Source organism: Ylistrum balloti, unplaced genomic scaffold (assembly GCF_031769215.1).
Source record: "Ylistrum balloti isolate Yb309-2 unplaced genomic scaffold, AGI_CSIRO_Ybal_v1 Utg370260, whole genome shotgun sequence".
NCBI lineage: Eukaryota > Metazoa > Mollusca > Bivalvia > Pectinida > Pectinidae > Ylistrum > Ylistrum balloti.
Genome location: NW_026782205.1, coordinates 180,112 through 200,754, shown reverse-complemented (window position 1 = coordinate 200,754; position 20,643 = coordinate 180,112). Strand labels below are relative to the sequence as shown.

General features: G+C 35.9%; 1 protein-coding gene across 1 annotated transcript in view; it reads left to right on the top strand.

Moving 5' to 3' along the window:
- Positions 1–20,643, top strand: part of LOC132552585 (host cell factor 1-like) — a 36,517-nt gene that overhangs the window by 3,674 nt on the left and 12,200 nt on the right. The window contains exons 2-15 of the mRNA XM_060216771.1: positions 291–512; positions 1,349–1,436; positions 2,121–2,329; positions 3,139–3,330; positions 5,002–5,147; positions 6,399–6,432; positions 6,673–6,900; positions 8,884–8,961; positions 14,155–14,276; positions 15,187–15,358; positions 16,297–16,478; positions 17,257–17,421; positions 18,887–19,151; positions 19,464–19,601. Coding sequence (XP_060072754.1) covers positions 291–512; positions 1,349–1,436; positions 2,121–2,329; positions 3,139–3,330; positions 5,002–5,147; positions 6,399–6,432; positions 6,673–6,900; positions 8,884–8,961; positions 14,155–14,276; positions 15,187–15,358; positions 16,297–16,478; positions 17,257–17,421; positions 18,887–19,151; positions 19,464–19,601 — 2,241 coding nt within the window. The remainder of the gene's footprint in view (positions 1–290; positions 513–1,348; positions 1,437–2,120; positions 2,330–3,138; positions 3,331–5,001; positions 5,148–6,398; positions 6,433–6,672; positions 6,901–8,883; positions 8,962–14,154; positions 14,277–15,186; positions 15,359–16,296; positions 16,479–17,256; positions 17,422–18,886; positions 19,152–19,463; positions 19,602–20,643) is intronic.

Below are 20,643 nucleotides of genomic sequence, written 5' to 3'. Positions count from 1 at the left end.
GCTATAATTAATCACCTACATACAGATGACACTCCATATCGACAGACTGTCTGATTTTAAGTACCACAGCACTTGATGTGTACTGTACATAAAAAGAATATTCATATACCAGAATCTAAAAATCATTTTAGATCTAATTATAGATTTTCAATCAGGACCAAATGTTCAGGTTTTTTTTTCAGATTATGTTTACTTTTATTTGTTTTCTTTTACATATGCAAATCAATTATAAACAGTAACTATGTTTTTGCACAAAAAAAAGCAATCTCTTCATATTTTAAAATTTGTAGCCACTAACCAATGGTTTGTGCCTGCTGTACGGGGTGATATTCCACCTGGGTGTGCTGCCTATGGCTTCATTTGTGATGGTACCAGAATTCTGGTGTTTGGTGGAATGGTGGAATATGGAAAGTATTCAAATGAACTTTATGAGCTTCAGGCCAGTCGATGGGAATGGAAAAGACTGAAACCAAAACCTCCAAAAAATGGTGCTCCTCCCTGTCCAAGACTAGGTAAATATATGATTGAATTCTGAAAAGAAATTATGATGCCAGATTGATTTCACATTGGTTTGAGATGAAAAAGCATTTTACATGTAGATTTAATGTGGAGGATAAGATTGATGTTTTGTTTTATTTAATAGCTTACAGAGATAAGTGAGCTTATAGGAATACTGCAGTGTCCGGTATTTGTCAACTTTTCATATAAATCTCTATTAGTCATGAATACCCGAGGAGATTTTAATCAAATTTGGTCTGAAACATCCTTGGAAAACAAGAACAAATTTTATATGAATGGTGGGTATCGGCCCCAAGAAATCTAAGGGAGGGAGACAAATAAATTCAATTTTTAAATGATATTCCTCCTGTAGGAATGATCAGATTTTGCCCAAATGAAAATGAGATCAATGTTGTAAAAATAGACGGGTAGGTCCCAAAGTAGGTGAAACCCTAAAGAACCACGTCCAGTCAATATACATAGCAGAACTTTGTCCCAGGAGCATACCATATGGTATGCAGGTTCTTTAAAGTAGATGACATTAAGGTATAACAAAGATCGCTTTTTGACTCGCCTTCCTCAGAGAGTTTGACCTGTTTGAATTATACAAAATTGTACTTGTGAAAAGGAATTAGAGTTTGAACTATCAAGTTGACATGTACACTTGACATCATCCAATTAACAAAATTGTTTAAAATATATGCTAACAAGACAAATTAGGGATGGGAAAAGAAAAATTTGTTGAAAATTAATTGATATGCATTAGAGTACGTAGCACTTTATCAATATTATCTGAAAAAAATCACCAGTATTGTCTGTAAAAATAACTAACTGAAAACTTTTTTTGAAGGACATTGTTTCACATTACTTGGAAACAGTGGTTACCTGTTTGGAGGCTTGGCCAATGACAGTGAAGATCCAAAGAATAATATTCCAAGGTGAGAATATGTTAGTCAGTAATTCACATGGTTGTAACAATCAGTGACCTTATGCCATACTGCAGCGTCTGTCATTTGTCATCTGTTAACTTTTCATAACTTTTCTTTTTTTGAACAAATCACTATTAATCATCAATGACAAAGCAGATTTTGACAACATTCAGAAGCCTTCTTCAATATCCTTCTTCTGTAGGTATTCTTAGATGTTATTTGGGGATGAAGCATCCTTGGGTGAAGATGAATCTTTTTTGTATAAAGGGTGGTTCTCTGCCCACTTGGGCAGAACGGGGTGGGTAGAATTGGTGAAATGAAGCACACTCTTTAAAATCCTTCTTTTTAGAAACACCAGCTCACACTGGCTTAACACCCGTATGATTTTAATCCCTTACACTTGTCTCGCTGATGCTGGGTGTCCCATACCACAACACTTGACACATACAGCTCCTAATTTCAATGAAACTACAAAGGAATGTTAGCCACCATGTATAGATGTGCAAAAGTTGACATTTAGTTTCTCATTATTTTTGAAGAGTTTTCCACGAGGACACAAAATTGATACTAAATTTTCAAATCTATTAAATCCTAGTGTCATTACTATGTAAGTGTATATTGCAGGTGATGGGAAGTCGGGGATATTAGTTAACCATTGGCTTACAATTCTAATTTTATTTGTTATTGTTACAGATACCTAAATGATTTGTATGTGCTGGAGCTGAAGCCCAATTCCTACGCTCTGTCATGGGATCTACCTGTAACAATCGGTCAGCCCCCACCTCCAAGAGAATCCCATACCTGTGTGGGGTACGCAGAAAAGGATGGCAAGCGACCTCGCCTGATCATCTATGGTGGCATGAGTGGCTGTCGTCTAGGAGACCTTTGGCAACTTGATATTGGTATGGAAAATTCAAATTTGACTGTTGATAGTCATCTACTGTAAAAGTGTTTAAGGTGGGCTCCAAAAGGGGAAGTTAGTCAATATTTAGCTTCAAAATGCTATTCATCTTTATTTGATTTCACTCAAATATGATTTGAAACATCATTGTGGGTGACGATTACTTTCTTGAATTCAGAAAGTTGATTGACCAATTGAGACTTACTGGTGGTGCACAAGACTTTAAAAGGGGAAGTTAGATAATATTTTATTCCAAAACGCTACTCCTCCTTAATGCCTGAGGAGATTTTAACCAAATTTGGCTGAAAACATTATTAGGGAATAGCAATGATATCATCGTGCATGAGGTGATCCCAAGATGATACTGACCAAATCTTGTTTTTTGGCTTTGGTCAAAAATGCAACTGAAAGCTTCTTGAACAAGCAGTCTGAACTACTTGTTCAGTTTTATTCACACCATTGAGGAAAATATTTGAAGTTTGATTTATTGAGGAAAAGAAACGGATGATATGTTGTTATTTTTCAATCTGATCAGAACTTCAACATGTCAACCACAGTAGCCATTTTGATTGTGCAACTGTTTTTATTGAACAAAACCTACCATTTCTGAGTTTCTGATACTTTTCTAGGAATTTTTAAAAATTGGAATTAATCAGATTTGTATGACTATTACCTCTTGGACAACAAATTAATCCAAGCTTAACTGTAAAGAAATAGTAAGGACATCTTATCTCCCCATAAGGTGATAAAGAGACTTAGAAGAATTTATTTAGTTATTTGACCTTTGCACTTACAATTAACATTTTCCAGATACGTACACATGGACCAAGCCAGTCGTACAAGGGATTGCACCTCTGCCCAGAAGTTTACATTCCTCAACAGTCATTGGAAACAGAATGTTTGTGTTTGGTGGTTGGGTACCCTTGGTGATGGACGATGTCAAGGTCGCTACACATGAAAAGGAGTGGAAATGTACAAACACACTGGCTTCTCTCAATCTAGGTAACTAACTCTTTACTCAATCTACGTCCATTACTGGTGTCACTCAATTCAGGTAACTCACTAGCCTCCATCGTTCGTAAAAAATGTCTTCATTCGATTAAGGTAACACACTATCTTCAGTCAATTTATGTATTACACTGACTCTACTCAATCTAGGCAACACAGTAGCCTCACTCAGTGAAGGTAAAATACTTGCTTTGCTAAATCTATGTAATACACTGGCTTTTCTCAATCTGGGTAACTCACTGACCTCATTTGACCCTTATTCTTCATGACTTGCAGAATATTTTCCAAGTTTGGTCTGAAGCATGCTTGGATAAAGGGAAATCAGTTTTGTATAAATGATGCATATCAGTCCCCTGTGGCAGGAGAGGCTAGGTCCATTAGGGAAGATCTATCAATTTTCTTTAAAAAATCTATCTTCATCAAAAATTGTAGGACATTGTCCAAATTTGGTCTGAAGCATGCTTGGGTGAAGGGAAATCAGTTTCATGTAAATGGTGGGTCTGAACACCTTCTGGACAGGAGGAGATGGGGCCTTGCAATGGAAATATAGTAAATTCATTAATATTTCCTTATAAATTGCTACTAGTTATGAACAGTTGAGCAGATTTTTATCGTATTTTGGTCCAAAGTATTTATTCCATGAGGAAAGAGGAAATAAGTTTTTATAAGTGAAGTGTCTTGGCCTTCAGGGACCTAAGGAGTAGGGCCCAATGGGGAAAATTTATGAATTTCTTCAAATCTATCTTCAGGAATTGAAGATATTGTCCAAATGGCCAAAAGGACTAAGTGAGCTATAGGGATAAAGGGGCATCCAGCAACTGTCTGTCAGTCATCTGTCAACTTTTCCTTTAGATTGCCACTACCCATGAACGATTGTTGGACAGGAGGGGCAGCCCATAAGGGGGCCCATAGGATTTGGCCAATGTATAGTCTAAAGCATCCTTTGTGTAAAAGAATCAGTTTCATTTAAATGGAAGATTTTGGCTCTCTGAATTGGGAAGAACAGGGCCTAAAAGGGGAGATAGAGCAAAATTCTTTTAAGATTCTATTTCTTCTTTGTGGTCTGAAGTATGCTTGGGTGAAAAGGGGCCCATTAGGCGAAAAAATCCTTCTTCCTTTCAAATAACTAAATTTTCATCAAAATTGATTTGAAGCATTGTATTGAAAAGGAGAATCAAATTTGTACAAGCAGTAGATCGATTGCATCTACCCACCCTTGGGTCAGAGCCTTTGATAGTAAATAGATACAAGAATTTTGAATTAAATACTTTTCTGTTAGTTTCAATGATACAATTTCAATTACCACTGTGATAGATACAGGCCCTATAGACCTCATGTTCTTATGCAAATAAAAAAAAATGGCTCTGTGAGGTGACTTCTGTTTCAAACAAAGGTATGCAGTGATTGTGTAGCTAACGACAGAACAGAAACAACTTCAAAATGTCTGACCATATAATTGACGTGGTAACTATCAGTCTGTTATATAGAGAAAGAATACAAAATTTTTGGCAAACATTTGGCAACGGAATTTAAAAAAGCTGTTGTCAACCAAAAAGTTCCTTCTGAAACTAGAAAATGAATGTTCAATTTTTTATACAACATCTGTTATATAATTTATTTATATTTATATTATCGATTTTCAATCATTTTTGTCTCTTCCTACAGACTCAATGATGTGGGAACCCCTTGCCATGGAAGTTTTTGAAGATGCCTTACCACGTGCCCGGGCAGGCCATTGTTCTGTGTCTATCCACTCCCGTCTCTACATTTGGAGTGGACGGGATGGCTACAGGAAGGCTTGGAACAACCAAGTGAGGAAATCTAGATTTTTCAAATCCTGACAATTATCAAAGTATCCAACATTAACATCAAATAAGTACTGTAACACAGTTACTTCATTTTGAAACTACTTCGTGTCATGTTGGTAAATGTCACTTTCCTGCTAATGTCATGTTTGAAATACCAACTTTTCCCCTGTAATTCTATGTAATATAACATCTGATAATTTCACTTATTTTAATCGAGGCAAGGATTAATATAACTTCATTTCAGCAACGATCACAATAAACACAAGTATATTACAGGTAAATAAGGGGGGGAAAACACTTCGAGGGCTATGCTTCATACCTAGACTTATTATGTAAACATCATCTCCCTTTGGATGGGAAGGATGGGCCCAAAAGGATTGAAAGAAAGATGAAAACATTGATAATCTGATATGACCAAATGGAATTTCAATATTTGTTCTATATGATATGTAATTGTTTGGGAAAGATGATTTTCAGCAAAGTATATGTGGCCCTCATGAAGCTTGGGGCATGTGTGATAATATACATTTGATTCTCATCAGATCTTTTGAAATTTAATCCATTTTGATTAAAATTTGATCCACGTATTCATACCAAAGACTCAATTTCAGGAAGTTTCTGCAGTATATCAGAAAACTTGCACATAGCGAATTATTGTGACAAGTTCCAAATAACCAAGGGTTTTAATTTAAAACCAATTTTAAAGCTATGATAGTGCTAGCCAGTGAAAAAACAAATGCACAAGACATCCTTGACCTAGCTGGACCTTAATAATTAAGCAAGTCAATCTATTGTTCAGGAGTAGCGAGGTGTGAGAAGTTGGCCTATATGACAGTGACAATGTTTACGTAAGGTGTCCCAGTGTGACGCAAGACCCAGGATGCATGAATCTATAGCTCTTGTCCTTACTTGTGATTTACCTGTGGTTTTGTGGGGGTTTTTTTTGTTGTTGTTGTGATAGTCACCAAAATGAAATGATGTTAAACGTTGACCACATGAAAACAAGTGACATCATCAGATGTTGAATATATAGGGAAAAAATCAATGTTTCAAGAAAACAAGATATTAACTTGAAAATGACATTAACAATCATGACATTAAGTGGTTTCCACTTGATATATGTGTATTGCTCGGTGTATGTGTATTGTTAGATGTGTTTGTTGTTTGACATACATACAATTGTTTTGTTTATATATATATTTTTTGGGGTGTGTACATCACTAATTTTTGTTATGGTGTCTGTTTCTGTTTTAGGTGTGTTTCAAGGATCTATGGTTTCTCGAAACAGGTACATATGTTCCTAACACATATTTTTGGGTTTTTTTTGTAAAATATTGCTAAAATCTTTACAAGGTTGAGCAAATAAGAGATATAGATTATTATTCAAATCATGGTCAAAATTCAATATAACCAGTGTGCAGTTGACAATCAGATATTGCAAGAATATGGAGTTGACAATAAAAAGTTTAGTTGCATTTTACATTGTTGCCATGTAATGAAATTAATTGACATTGTACTATCTCTGCAGAGAAACCACCGGCACCCTCACGAGTACAGTTGGTGCGAGCGAGTACTAATACACTGGAAGTGTGTTGGGGTGGTGTGCCGACAGCCGATGCATATTTATTACAGCTTCAGAAATATGACCTGCCACCTGCCCAAGCAATGACTCCTACCGCTGTTCCACAGACCAACCCCTTGGTCAAGGCCATTGCCTCACCCACCACTCCCAACATCATAAGGACACCAACACATGGTAAGTTAGGTGTAAATTACTCACACAAGGTAAGATAGGTGTAAATCACTCACATATGGTAAGATAGGTGTAAATTACTCACACATGTTAAGATAGGTGAAAAATCACTCACACATGGTAAGATAGGTGTAAATCACTCACACAAGGTAAGATAGGTGTAAATCACTCACATATGGTAAGATAGGTGAAAAATCACTGACACATGGTAAGATAGGTGTAAATCTCCCACACATGGTAAGATAGGTGAAAAATCGCTCACACATGGTAAAATAGGTGTAAATCACCCACACATGGTAAGATAGGCGAAAAATCACTCACACAAGGTAAAATAGGTGTAAATCTCCCACACAAGGTAAGTTAGGTGTAAATCACCCACACGTGGTAAGATAGGCGAAAAATCACTCACACATAGTAAAATAGGTGTAAATCACTCACACAAGGTAAGATAGGTGTAAATCACCCACACATGGTAAGATAGGCGAAAAATCACTCACATAGTAAGATAGGTGTAAATCACTCACACAAGGTAAGTTAGGTGTAAATCACCCACACATAGTAAGATAGGCGAAAAATCACTCGCACATGGTAAGATGGGTGTAAATCACTCACACAAGGTAAGATAGGTGTAAATCACCCACACATAGTAAGATAGGTGTAAATCACTCACACAAGTTAAGTTAGGTGTAAATCACCCACACATGGTAAGATAGGCGAAAAATCACTCACACATGGTAAGATGGGTGTAAATCACCCACACATGGTAAGATAGGCGAAAAATCACTCACACATGGTAAGATGGGTGTAAATCACTCACACAAGGTAAGTTAGGTGTAAATCACCCACATGGTAAGATAGGTGTAAATCACTCACACAAGGTAAGTTAGGTGTAAATCACCCACACATAGTAAGATAGGTGTAAATCGCCCCAACAAGGTAAGATAGGTGTAAATCACCCACACAAGGTAAGTTAGGTGTAAATCACCCACACAAGGTAAGATAGGTGTAAATCACCCACACAAGGTAAAATAGGTGTAAATCACCCACACAAGGTAAGATAGGTGTAAATCACTCACACAAGGTAAGATAGGTGTAAATCGCTCACACATGGTAAGATAGGTGTAAATTGCTCACACATGGTAAGATAGGTGTAAATCACCCACACAAGGTAAGATAGGTGTTAATTGCCCCAACTTGTTAGGATACGAGGTAAAATATTTGCAGATCAACAAGTATTTCCTTTCATGTGCTATGGTACATTCTCAAATGATATAACTCCTAAAATTAGAAGACAGCCTTTCTCTATACTCCTATATACATTGAAGGAATAAAAGACGCCTTTCTCTATACTCCTTTATACATTGAAGGAATAAAAGACAGCCTTTCTCTATACTCCTTTATACATTGAAGGAATAAAAGACAGCCTTTCTCTATACTCCTATATACATTGAAGGAATAAAAGACGCCTTTCTCTATACTCCTTTATACATTGAAGGAATAAAAGACTCCTTACTCCTATATACATTGAAGGAATGAAAGACGCCTTTCTCTATACTCCTATATACATTGAAGGAATGAAAGACGCCTTTCTCTATACTCCTATATACATTGAAGGAATGAAAGACAGCTTTTCTCTTTACTCCTATATACATTGAAGGAATAAAAGACAGCCTTCCTCTATACTCCTATATACATTGAAGGAATTAAAGACGCCTTTCTCTATACTCCTATATACATTGAAGGAATAAAAGACGCCTTTCTCTATACTCCTATATACATTGAAGGAATGAAAGACGCCTTTCTCTATACTCCTATATACATTGAAGGAATGAAAGACGCCTTTCTCTATACTCCTATATACATTGAAGGAATGAAAGACGCCTTTCTCTATACTCCTATATACATTGAAGGACAAACAGACAGCCATCCTCTTTACTCCAATACAATGAATGATGTCTTCATGTTTTCTGTGCTTTTCTGTACTAGGGATAACTCAAATCCGTTCTGTGGCTGGAGCTTCAGCCCTAGGTTCTGTGGCAATCAACTCCCCGCAGACTATCCGAGGTACACCCTACTACTCCTCATCTGCATGTCTGAAATGCATTTTTAGTTGGGTGTAAGGATGTGAAACCGTCTGATGTTTAATCTTGGCAGAGCATAATTATTTTTAATCTTCATTTGGTAGTTTATTTATTCTAGCCACATTTTTATGTTTGCTGGGAAATCTTTTGCCTTTGTGTTTCCTGTTTGAAACTGCTGGTACTAGATTTTACAATCATTTGATAGATAATCAACTAACTGGATGTTTGAATTAGATTTTAATTGATTACTGCAAACGAGTTAAGGCTACAAGATGTAACTTTCCTTGAAAGGCAAAAAAATTATGACAAATCCATGTATTGCTGCCTTTGTAATTGAAACTAAAATGTAAAAAATGTAAACAAAGATCGATCCTGAACCCAATATAGATTCAGTGGACATTTTTCATGTATAACTAGATATTGAACATGCAAAAGACATGAATATATGAACTTGATAGTGGACCTACATAGAAGTGAACAGCAAGTTGCAAGCTAATTTACTGTTTGTCCATACATTGTCTTAATAATTTATACAAGGATGTTACCTATTACACAAAATGCTATTACAATTATGAAAATAGAAATCATTTTTAGCTCACCAGACCAAAAAGATTGCTGAGCTTATGCCATAGTGCAGCATCATCAGTCATGCTATTAGTCATGAACAACTGAGCAGATTTTGACCAAATTAGGTCAGAAGCATCCTTGGGGGAAGAGAAACTATGTTTGTTTAAATATTGGTTGTGAGCATCTAGGGTTGGGCCCAAACAGGAAAATTTTGCAAGTTCTTTAAAATTCTACTTCTCCTGTAGAAATGAATAGATATTGCCCAAAATGGACTGAAGCATTCTTGTGTGAAGGAGATTTAATCTTGTATAAACATGAGGCCTCAGCCCGTGGAGTGGGAAGGGTTTGGCACAATGTTGGAAATGTAAGTTCTTTCAAATCCTTCTTTCATAAAAGGATATAGTCCAAATTTGGTTTGAAGTAGTTCTTATAGATAGTAAAATCTGACTTCTGTTTGACTACAAGACTGGTATCCAAATGGGAAATTATATCAGAAATGATTTTTTGTCTTATTTGAATTTTTCTATTAAATGGCTGAATCTATTAAATAAACAGGTGAGCAATCAAGGCTATTAAATGGCTGAATCACTAAAATAACCAGATGAGCGATGCAGGCCCCTTTGGCCTCTTGATTAATTTGTTGGCTAACAATTAAATGTTTTTTTTCACCTACATTTAACCTATTACCTGAAGGCTTTTATGTTTTCTCGTTAGAACTTATAAGATTTGATAGGCTGGCAACAGGATATGCTTTTCACAACATTGTTTAACTTCATGGCCTGAAACCATTAGGATTACAAGGATAATATTACCTCTTCATTTGATATATCAAAATACAGATGTACTGAAACACAATCAGGCAATTCTTCGACATTGACCCCTTTGACCCTAAAAGTGTCAGGGTACTTTATTTGAACATATTTGATAGGCCTTCATCCCAACTTGCCACTGGCCTTAAATCAAAATTCATTACATTTGTCCCCCATGATCCTGAAGGTAAGGCAATGTCATTCATTATAATAACGTTGATAGTAAATTACCTTAACATATTACATATTTAATATTAGACCCTGTGACCTTGTAAGAGTATCAAAATCATTGATGATATATACCAGATATCAAGACTTTGACCACAACTGAAAACTAGAATAAAACTTTCGACCTGTTGGCAGGGCCTCAAAAGGGAAAGAAAGTCAATATTTTACTTCAAAACACTACTCTCCTTTAAAGCTACAATGGAATTTATTTTAATTTTGTTTGAAACATCATAAGGTGTTGGCAGTTAATACATGAACTCAGAAAGTTTATTCAACCACAAGGGACTTAGGGACAGGGCCCCAAATGGGAAAATTAGGCAGTATTTTGCTTGAAAATGCTAATCCTTCTTAATTCCTGTGTAGATTTCATTCTAAGTTGGTCTGAAACATCATTGCAGACAGATAATTGTTTCTTAAATTCAGGAAATTGATTCAACTGCTAAGGTTCAAGGGGCAGGGCCTCAAGAAAGGGAGAGATAGTCAATAGTTTGTTTCAATGTGCTACTCTCCCTTCATGCTGGAATTGATTTCAGTCAAATTTTGTCAGAAACGTCATTAGGTGTCGGCAATTAATTCTTAATCTAAAAAGTTGATTCAATACCAAGGGACTTAAAGATGTGGCCTCTAATTAGGCATTTTTAATGCTGGAGTTGTTTTCACCCAAATTTAGTCTGAAACATTAATAGGGGGTGACAATATCAGACCTGCATGGGGTGATCCTGAGATTGTCTTGACCAAATTTTATATTTAAGTCTGGTTCAAAATCCAATATAACTCATCTAGAACAAGCAGTCTGAACCACTTGTCCCGTTTCATTCGCACCAATGAGAAAAATATTTGTGGTTTGATTTGTTAATGAAAAGAATCAGAGAAGCATTCTGCAATATCATTGCACAACTGTTTTTCATGAAAAAACTATAGGGCCTGTAGCATGCTGGGATGAAGAACGACCTAGTCTGTTAAAAGGAATTAACTTGACCACTTTTCAATGTCACAGGGGTCAAATATATTAAGATCTTTAAACAGCTTATTTCCAATCAAAAAGTTCCAGGCTATTAATATTGGTTCTGTAACATAATTGAATGATGAGCTACCAAATTTATTGATATAGTTGACCTTCACCTACTTTCAAGGTATCAGGGGTAAAAATGTGTTGGAACTGAAGATTTCATCTTTCAACAAGCAATAGATTTGTAGTCATGGTTTTGGGTAGGAGCAAGTATAAGGAGAAGAATTTCAAGTTTGCAGACAATGTTTTTGTGAGCTGATGTCTTCTTTGTAAGCTGTTGAGTCATTGGGCAATTTAGTCCTATTTGGCCTCTATCATATATAGGTCTTTACTGCCAGATGGTCTTTAAGGTCCATGGGCCTCCATCTACTAGAGAGTGTTGCCATGACTTCTTCCTGCCGTAACCTACCTCACACGCGACAAACATATCTGCTGCAGATCAAAAGATGTCACAAAATGTCTTCATAGCTCTATGAAGTGTCATTGGTGACAGCGTTTGACATCGCTTTGTAGATTTAAGTTGGGAATGAAGATTGTTTTTTATTTGCTATTTAATGCCTATGTGATGCCTGCTTCATTAAATCTGGTGTTGAAGCAGCTCGTGATATTTTACAGGTACTGGTTTGTGATCCTATATAATTTTGCTTTTAGTTCTGTATGTGGATGTTTTCTTTAAGCAGTTGGTAGTCTATCCCTTTGTTGTAACGCTGTTTTGGAATGCATTTTTACATGTACATGTTTGTCCAGGAATGTTTGATGTTCTTGTGGTGAAATTTCACTTTTATTTCAGATGTTATGTTCTGGTGATATTTCACTGTTAATGGATTCATGATTTGAAAACTGCAAAAGAAAAAAGCGTTGATAGTAATACTTGATTATATAATAATGTGTGTAACTTTACTTAGTCCAAGCTCAAAGACTTACTGTGTACGTCTCTATGTATGTCTGTACAAGATATCTCATGAAATTCATATTTACAAACCAAATTAAAAATGCATAGCGATCGAAGGTAAATCTTGGCTAATTTTTACATTGTAGTATTGACACAGCAACATCACAAATGTGCAATTGAGGCTCCGTCATACTCAGACAGCATCACCTATCAACTTTATATTGGCAATACTTTCCTGTTTAAGCATCTTCTTTACAAGAAATTGCTTGTGTAGAATATACTTGTAAAAATAATAGAAAGTTTGTGTAGATCGCATGGGGTTTTAACAGATCCCTATTTATTTTCAGGGTTATGTAATCAGAGGCTATGAAAACTCACCTAGTCCAAAGGACTAGTGTGGTTTATATGGCAATAAAATCTATCCATCTGTTAACTTCTTCATTTTATTGTCATTAAAAGATGTTATTATTGTGACTGGTGGCTAAACATGACCAACAAAACTTTGTGGCAAGCTAAGTTTACTCAAGGAGCAATATCAATCTGTTTTAGTTCTGACATTTACGTAATATATGAAATGTTTCATGTCTTACTTCCTGCTTCCTTCAGAAGTTTTTTGATTAAGATGTTTTTTTAGGAAAGGAATGTCTGACTACACATACTATAATACATGGACATGCAATCAAATATGGAAATTATTTATTTAAACATTGCTGCCCATCTTGTTGTTCAATTGATAGATTTTAAAATCAGATATATTTGAGCCAACAATGTCTTTGATAGATATAAGCAATATAAGTAGAATCTTGCAGGAATTTCAATTTCATTTTATTCATGAAACAAGTCTTAAGAAATTTTTATTTTAACTAGTCTTTTAAAAGAAAAAAGGGGAAAATTTTGACAAATGGAAATGAATTTTGATAATATCCTTTTCATCTCACAATCAGTTATTCTTGCAAACATTACAGTAGAAAACATACTTCAGTATTGAAGTTATTTCAACTCGATATCTCTGGTCTTCATTGTGACCCTGTAGACTTAATTTCTTGGTTATGTCTTTGAAACGGTTTAGATCACCAGCCTTGACCCTTTTGACTTAATTTCTTGGTTATGTCTTTGAAACGGTTGAGATCACCAGCCTTGACCCTTTTGACTTAATTTCATGGTTATGTCTTTGAAACGGTTGAGATCACCAGCCCTTATTAACATATAACATTGCAAGGCATCAAGAGATAAACACAGTTATGATGTAAAAATCATCGCTGGGGCCTTACCCATTCCCAGGGGCTTAGAATTATTGTTATATCTTTGTAGCAATTGAGATCCTGATCCATTAACAATATTAAGCAGTGTTGTGGATCACGAGATAGACACGATCCGACTGTATGCTAATCAAGCAATTAAAGCATATTTGGCCTCTTTCCTATATAGATACATTTGTATTTGTATTTAGGTACCGTTAAGGCCACTGGGCTTCTTCTCATTACATCCATTAAGTGGGTTTGACAGTAATGTACACTTAAAAATACAATTTCTGTGTTATGTAAGATAAAATCTCTTTATTTACTGTTTTAGGTCTGTTTCCTTTGTCAGACAGTAGATAACTGGTGTAGGTTATTGATGAGAGTGTGCAAAAACAACTAACCTGTTTTCGTTTACAATGTTTTTCTATAGTTACTGCTGTTGCTGCTCGCCAGAAGACGCCAATAACCATGACGCCAACAAGTAACATTCGTGTCGCTACTCCACAAGTCGTCACTCAGGCTGGTCAGAGAGTTCCAACTGTTGTATCAACGGTAATGAGCTCAAAAATATACATAAGCAAGATTTTGGCTCACTTTGTCCACAGGACTAGCGAGTTGATCCATACTGCTGTGTTTTCTCATCTTTCTATCAATTGATGTTTTTTTAGGTAGATTTCAAACCTTTCATCTAGATGACATTTTGATCTGTGCATGACAGAACTATGAGAAGACTTAAATCGATATCTTAGTTAACAATTACTCTTTCCATACTTATGACATCTTTAGACGTCACTGAAATGTGCTCCTGTATTCATTATGACATCATGCGACGTCTCGACATGAGATGTTATGACATATGTTTGTTGGGTTACTCACCAGTCAGACATGGTAGTGTCTTGGAATTGGCTGACGAAATGCTGCCAGTAATAAGTATCAAACAAAGAATAATGAGGGTAATCTCAGTTGTTTCAAATGGACTCTGATTCTACTTTTGATTTTTGAGGCATTGATGACTAGAAAAACAGATTTCAACCATTAACAACTGCATGCTTAAGTTATACATGCAACAAAAAACAAGGCTACAAATGAGTGATAAATTATGATATGTCACACAGTGAGCACATTAACAGTTCAAATTCCTTTCATTTTACTGAAGGATTGCTCTATATTTCAAATGTTCAAATTTCTTATGATTAAGTACAAAAACAGAGGAGAGAAGAGAAAAAAGGGAAAAAATCCAACTTTTAAAAACAACTAAAGATCAAAGAATGATGGGTGCCAAGATCCCTCTTGGATTTCTTGTTTATAGATATGATACTTCAGTGTAGAAATATTAAGAAATGTCTGATATTTGTTAACATATTGTTGAAGTCATTGGTCATGAAATTGATCCAAAATTACTGAAATAGTTATTCAACAATAGGATAATACAAAATTTTGATATGCCATTTTGTGTGTCCAGGGTGGTGGTCAGATGACAGGTATAGCAGCCCTGGCAGCTGCAGCCGCAGCTACACAGAAGATTCCTGGCACATCCAGTACCACAACGACACCGGTTTCTGGCATCAAAGTTGTGACCCCAACAATTGTCACACCTCAAGGTGTCAAAGTCACACCAGTTCCTGGAAAGTTAGGTAATATATTAGATATTGTGTCACACATTTTAATCTGAAGATGCATTAGCTGTTAGATGAATTGTTTTATCATTATGTGTGGATTATTCAATGATAGAATGATGTGAATCCCAATTTATTGGTGTTTGCGTTGCTGATGAAATGTTTAATATCAAAGCTGGTAGGCGGCCATCTTGGATTTTGATAATTGAAGTTTGTTATTGCAATTTCTGGAAAAATACAAGTGGCTCTTTCTCAAATATATATACATAGGCTACCTTTACACCTAGTAGTGTGCTTTTGATTTGGGGCGGATCAGAAAAAGATGGTTGAAAGGCAACCATTTTGTATTAGACAGTAAAAGATTATTATCACTACTTCTGTAGAGGAATTTTCAAATTACACATAATCAAGAGCAAAAACAGAGCAAAGAGAAAAATATCCAACTTTCAAAGAAAATAAAGGTCAAACATCGATAAGTGTCAAAATCATATTAGGATCTCTTTAATTATTGAATGTTGTGATTTTACAACTGAAACACTTGGCATTATAGGCATTTTAAATGTGTTTTAGAAAAGATTCCTACTTATTTACTCATATATTCTATAGTATGTGAAATATAACTGTTTGCTTGTTATTAGTTTCAATATCAACCAATAAAGCTATTAGAGGGAAGAGAGATTTTTAAAATTAGTAAAATTTGACAAATTTGAAATCTATAATCGATTCAAATAAAAAGCAGAGAATACAACAAACATATATTGATCCAATAAAGATCTTGTAATGGTGGGTAATGACCAAGAGAAATCTTATTTGTGCAAAATATCTATAAAGGCAACTCCCAAAAAATTCAGAACTGGGTAGCCTGTGAAATTCTTCATTTACCAGAAACGGATATATGATATCTATTCAATTCACCTTTGTGATTTCTGTTGTTGATGATCTGGTTCTGTTTGTAGCTACACAGACGGTACGTGTGGCCACTCCTGGGTCTACTATTCTGAAAACACCTGGAAGCATCCAGCAGACCATTGGTGGCAAGCAAATCATCACAGTTCACAAGGCAGGAGCTGGCACTACCACTGGTCAACCACAAATTGTTACCCTAGTCAAGACTAATCAAGGCATGCAAGTTGCTACAGTAAGTATTTGGTTGTTGAGGTCGTTGTGGACAGGTGTAAATCATTCATCCAATATTCTATATATATGTCCATGATACATATCAAGGGTATCGCTTATGAGCTAGTTCAACATAATTACATACTTTAAACAAGATTTTTTTAATATTTTACGCTTGCTTCATGACAATGGGACCAGAAATGTTTTAATCTTCCCCAAGAATATTCATTTATTTAAAAAGGTAAATTGTTTTGAGTAAGTTATAATTATAACATAACAAATTCCAAAATCTAGGTCAATGCTGATAGTTGCCTGCCCAGAATGGTTGTCACCTCATCTCTAATGAGTACATTGTTAAAATGACAAATAAAACCAGAGGAAGGTGAAATGGGCAATGATTCATTCTTCGATATCTATGACTTATTATCAAAGCATATTTTCTTGGTTACTGCTGAAGTTTTGTACACATAGTTAGAGTGTCAGTCAGTCCATTCCCCCATACATCTGTCCTTGCACCCTGCCGTCCATCCATCCTTGTGTGTCCAGAGCATAACTTTGCCCACAAGTAAGCAAGAACCATGAAACTTGGTGCATATTAAGGGGATATGCAGTGTACCGAATTCATGGTAAGCAACCCCTCTGATATGAATTGAACCACTGAAAGGACACAAATACATAGATTACCACTTTCATTTTCACTAAATGTGCGGTTTTATATGTTTCACTATAAAAATATGTTTATCCAGCTACTTACTGTGTAAGTTTTATCTCACATTGGCTTACATTCTGATGTTTTATAGACAAAAGGTCCTCTGCCTCAAGGTGCTACCATTGTAAAACTGGTGACAACCCAGGGAGGGGGTACAGGGAAGCCAACAGCCATCCTCACCACAAGCCAAGCAGGCCAAACACCTTCTACTATACTAGGGATCAGTAGTGTGCAGCCACAAGGTACAGCCACACGGGTAAGTCCTCACATCCTGGCAGGCCAAACACCTTCTACTATACTAGGGATCAGTAGTGTGCAGCCACAAGGTACAGCCACACGGGTAAGTCCTCACATCCTGGCAGGCCAAACACCTTCTACTATACTAGGGATCTGTAGTGTGCAGCCACAAGGTACAGCAACACGGGTAAGTCCTCACATCCTGGCAGGCCAAACACCTTCTGCTATACTAGGGATCAGTAGTGTGCAGCCACAAGGTACAGCCACACGGGTAAGTCCTCACATCCTGGTGGGCCTGACACCTACTATACTTGGCATCAGTAGTGTGAAGCCTTAGGGTACAGCCACATAGGTAAGACTTCACAATAAGTCAGGGAGGCCAGACATATTTACCATTCATGGCATCAGTAGTGAGCAGCCTCAGGGTACAGCCACATGGGTAAGTCCTCACGTCAAACTAGGCTGGCCAGACACCTACTATACTTGGCGTCAGTAGTGAGCAGCCTCAGGGTACAGCCACATGGGTACTGCCCCATGGGTAAATCTTTACATCAAGCTAGGTTGTCCTAAGTCCTTCTACCATTACATTTTATTGTTGTAACAGGAAATTAAATGATGGTTACTATCCCTTCTATACGTTATTGGCTCATGCCATACTGTGGACCATGTCATCAACTTTTCACCAAAGAAATTACTGTTTATTCCCTGAGGGCAGAGAACAAAATGGAAAATAAAGTAAATATTTCAAAAACCTTCTTTGGGAGGAGTCAGATTTTATCCATTTGGACTAAAGTCGCATCCTTGGATGAAGGGGGAATCAATTTTTTTATAAAGGGTTGGTCTTAACACTCTGGAGTAGAAGGGTCAGAACCCAATTGGGAAAATTACATTGTAAAAGCTGTTCCAATAGAATGTTTATTAGAAGCTGATTTCCTGCCTATTATTTCCAATCAAGTTACCAATTAATTATATAGGTGATACCCCAAAACAAAACCAAGAGTCTTGGGTTGGGATAGATGTTTTACTTGAATAGCCCTTACATTCATTTGAATAACACCAGTACTTTCAGTAAAGTTGTCACCATTTGAAAACTTCAATAATCTTTTATTACATATTCAATGCAGCAGCACTGTGTTAAACAATGTATAAGCTTTAGGGTTAGTTTTAAAAAATTGTGACATTTCAGGTTGTGAGCTGTTTCTTTGTTTCAGTATAAATTTCTGTAAATAATCTTTGTTATACATGCTTCCCTATTGTTGATAACTTGTCTGTAAGTTTACAGATATTTCTTGGTAAGAAATATTAAATATTTTTACTGGTAGAATATTCTCGGTAACTTTGACCTAAATTCAGTCTAATTGTGTATTACTGTTGAACTTCATATTTCATTGTGAACTTAGCTTTAACTTGTAAATAATATTGTAATCACAATTGATTAATAGCACTAAAATCGGTTCATTGTATCTTTTTTTTCTGACATACAGACAGGAGTAACTAAAACTATCATTAAGACCATCCCCTCATCCATGCTGTCAATGGCACGTTCTGGTTCTGCCACAATCACAACACAAGCTGGTCAAAAGACCATTGTCATTGCTGCTCCTAAGGGATCTACTGGTGGCCTGCACTCGACCCCAACAAAAATAATTACATCAGTGCCAAAAATTGGTGGCGGAACAGGAAACACTCAATTCATTGTTGTCAGCCCTCAGACAAGTGTAGGTCAAGGAATGTCCACTCTCACAGCTGGTGAGTATGTAAATTATGAAGCATTAGAGATATAGATAGACCTTTTGTAGTAATCAAAACTATATTTTGTCAATGAAAGTTTAACATTAATTTAAAAGGTGATGAAATTTTCAAGAAAGATAATAACCATTTCCGTAAGAAATTACCAAGGTGTATTTTTTAGTGCAACTTGATTAATTAAATGTTAAGACTAATTACCAGCATGAGAAAGTGTTCAATAACTCTTCTTGATGGTGTCTTTATACTGACACAAAATGTCTTGTAAACATGACATATATTGTTTGATCACTGACAAGTTGTTTTGTATGACAGGAGGTAAACCATTGACAGTGACTACCCTGCCCGTGTCCTCAGCTGCTGCCCTCAACATCACTGGTGCACCACAGGTGGTTTCCGCAACCATGTCTCCTATTGCAGCCAAACCCATGGTCAATATTGTCTCATCAAATGGTATGTGTAAAAGTTTTTTCAAATGAATGCCAGATAAAGATAATTTTTTTCAATAATTTTATTTGGTAGGGGGAAGGGGGTGCATATAGTGTTAACCATTTTCCATCTGTCTAATTCAGAATCAATAACAGATTTGGTTCATATCTATCATACATTATCATAACATCAAGTTCTATACCTTATATGAGCTGAGCATTGGTCACCGGTGTAAAAATCCTCTTACCTGATGCAGAACAACCATTATTTATGCTCAGGCAAGTACAAAATTGTGGTAGAATGGCCTAGACCATTCATTGTCAGGATTTTATTATCACAGCAACTATGGAGGGTATATTGCATTTTGTTTGTGAATATGTACGTATGTTCACTTGATTTCATCACTAGCAACTTTATTTCTCAACAGATTTTGATCAAATTTCACATATTGGTTAAGTATCATAAAAACCTTGAACTAACAAACTTCATTATAAATTGCAATGCCCTTATTTAAGATTTTTTCTCGAGTACATCAAATGGATTCAAATGAAAATAATGAATATTAGCTGATAAATAATGTGTGAAATTAGATCAATAGAACAGGAATTATTTTAGGAATATCTCAAATGTGAGGATATCACTTTTTGTCTTTCCTGCAACAAAAAAAAAAGTTATATCGGCTGGTTCCTCCTCAACATTTCTCTGTAAAGTTTGCATATAGATATTGCTCAAAATGTTAAGTCCAACTTAAACCAGTCTAGTGTAGATCAAAAGGTGGACACCACAACACAACCATCATTTACAAACTGCCAAATTTAATGTTCCAACATCTCTAAAATTTTGGAAAAGTGGACTCTAAAAGATTTGCTTTTAGCAAAGTACAGTCAGTCATTGTTCCAATCAAAGCCTTTACGGCTTGTCCTATTCACGATTAAGTTCATAGTCTTATTGAGTTGAATAAAGCACTGTGATATATCAAAAGGTTTTAGCTCACCTGGTTCAAAGGACTGGTGTGTTTATGCCATGGCGCGGCATCCGGTGTCTGTACTGGAAATTCACTACTAGT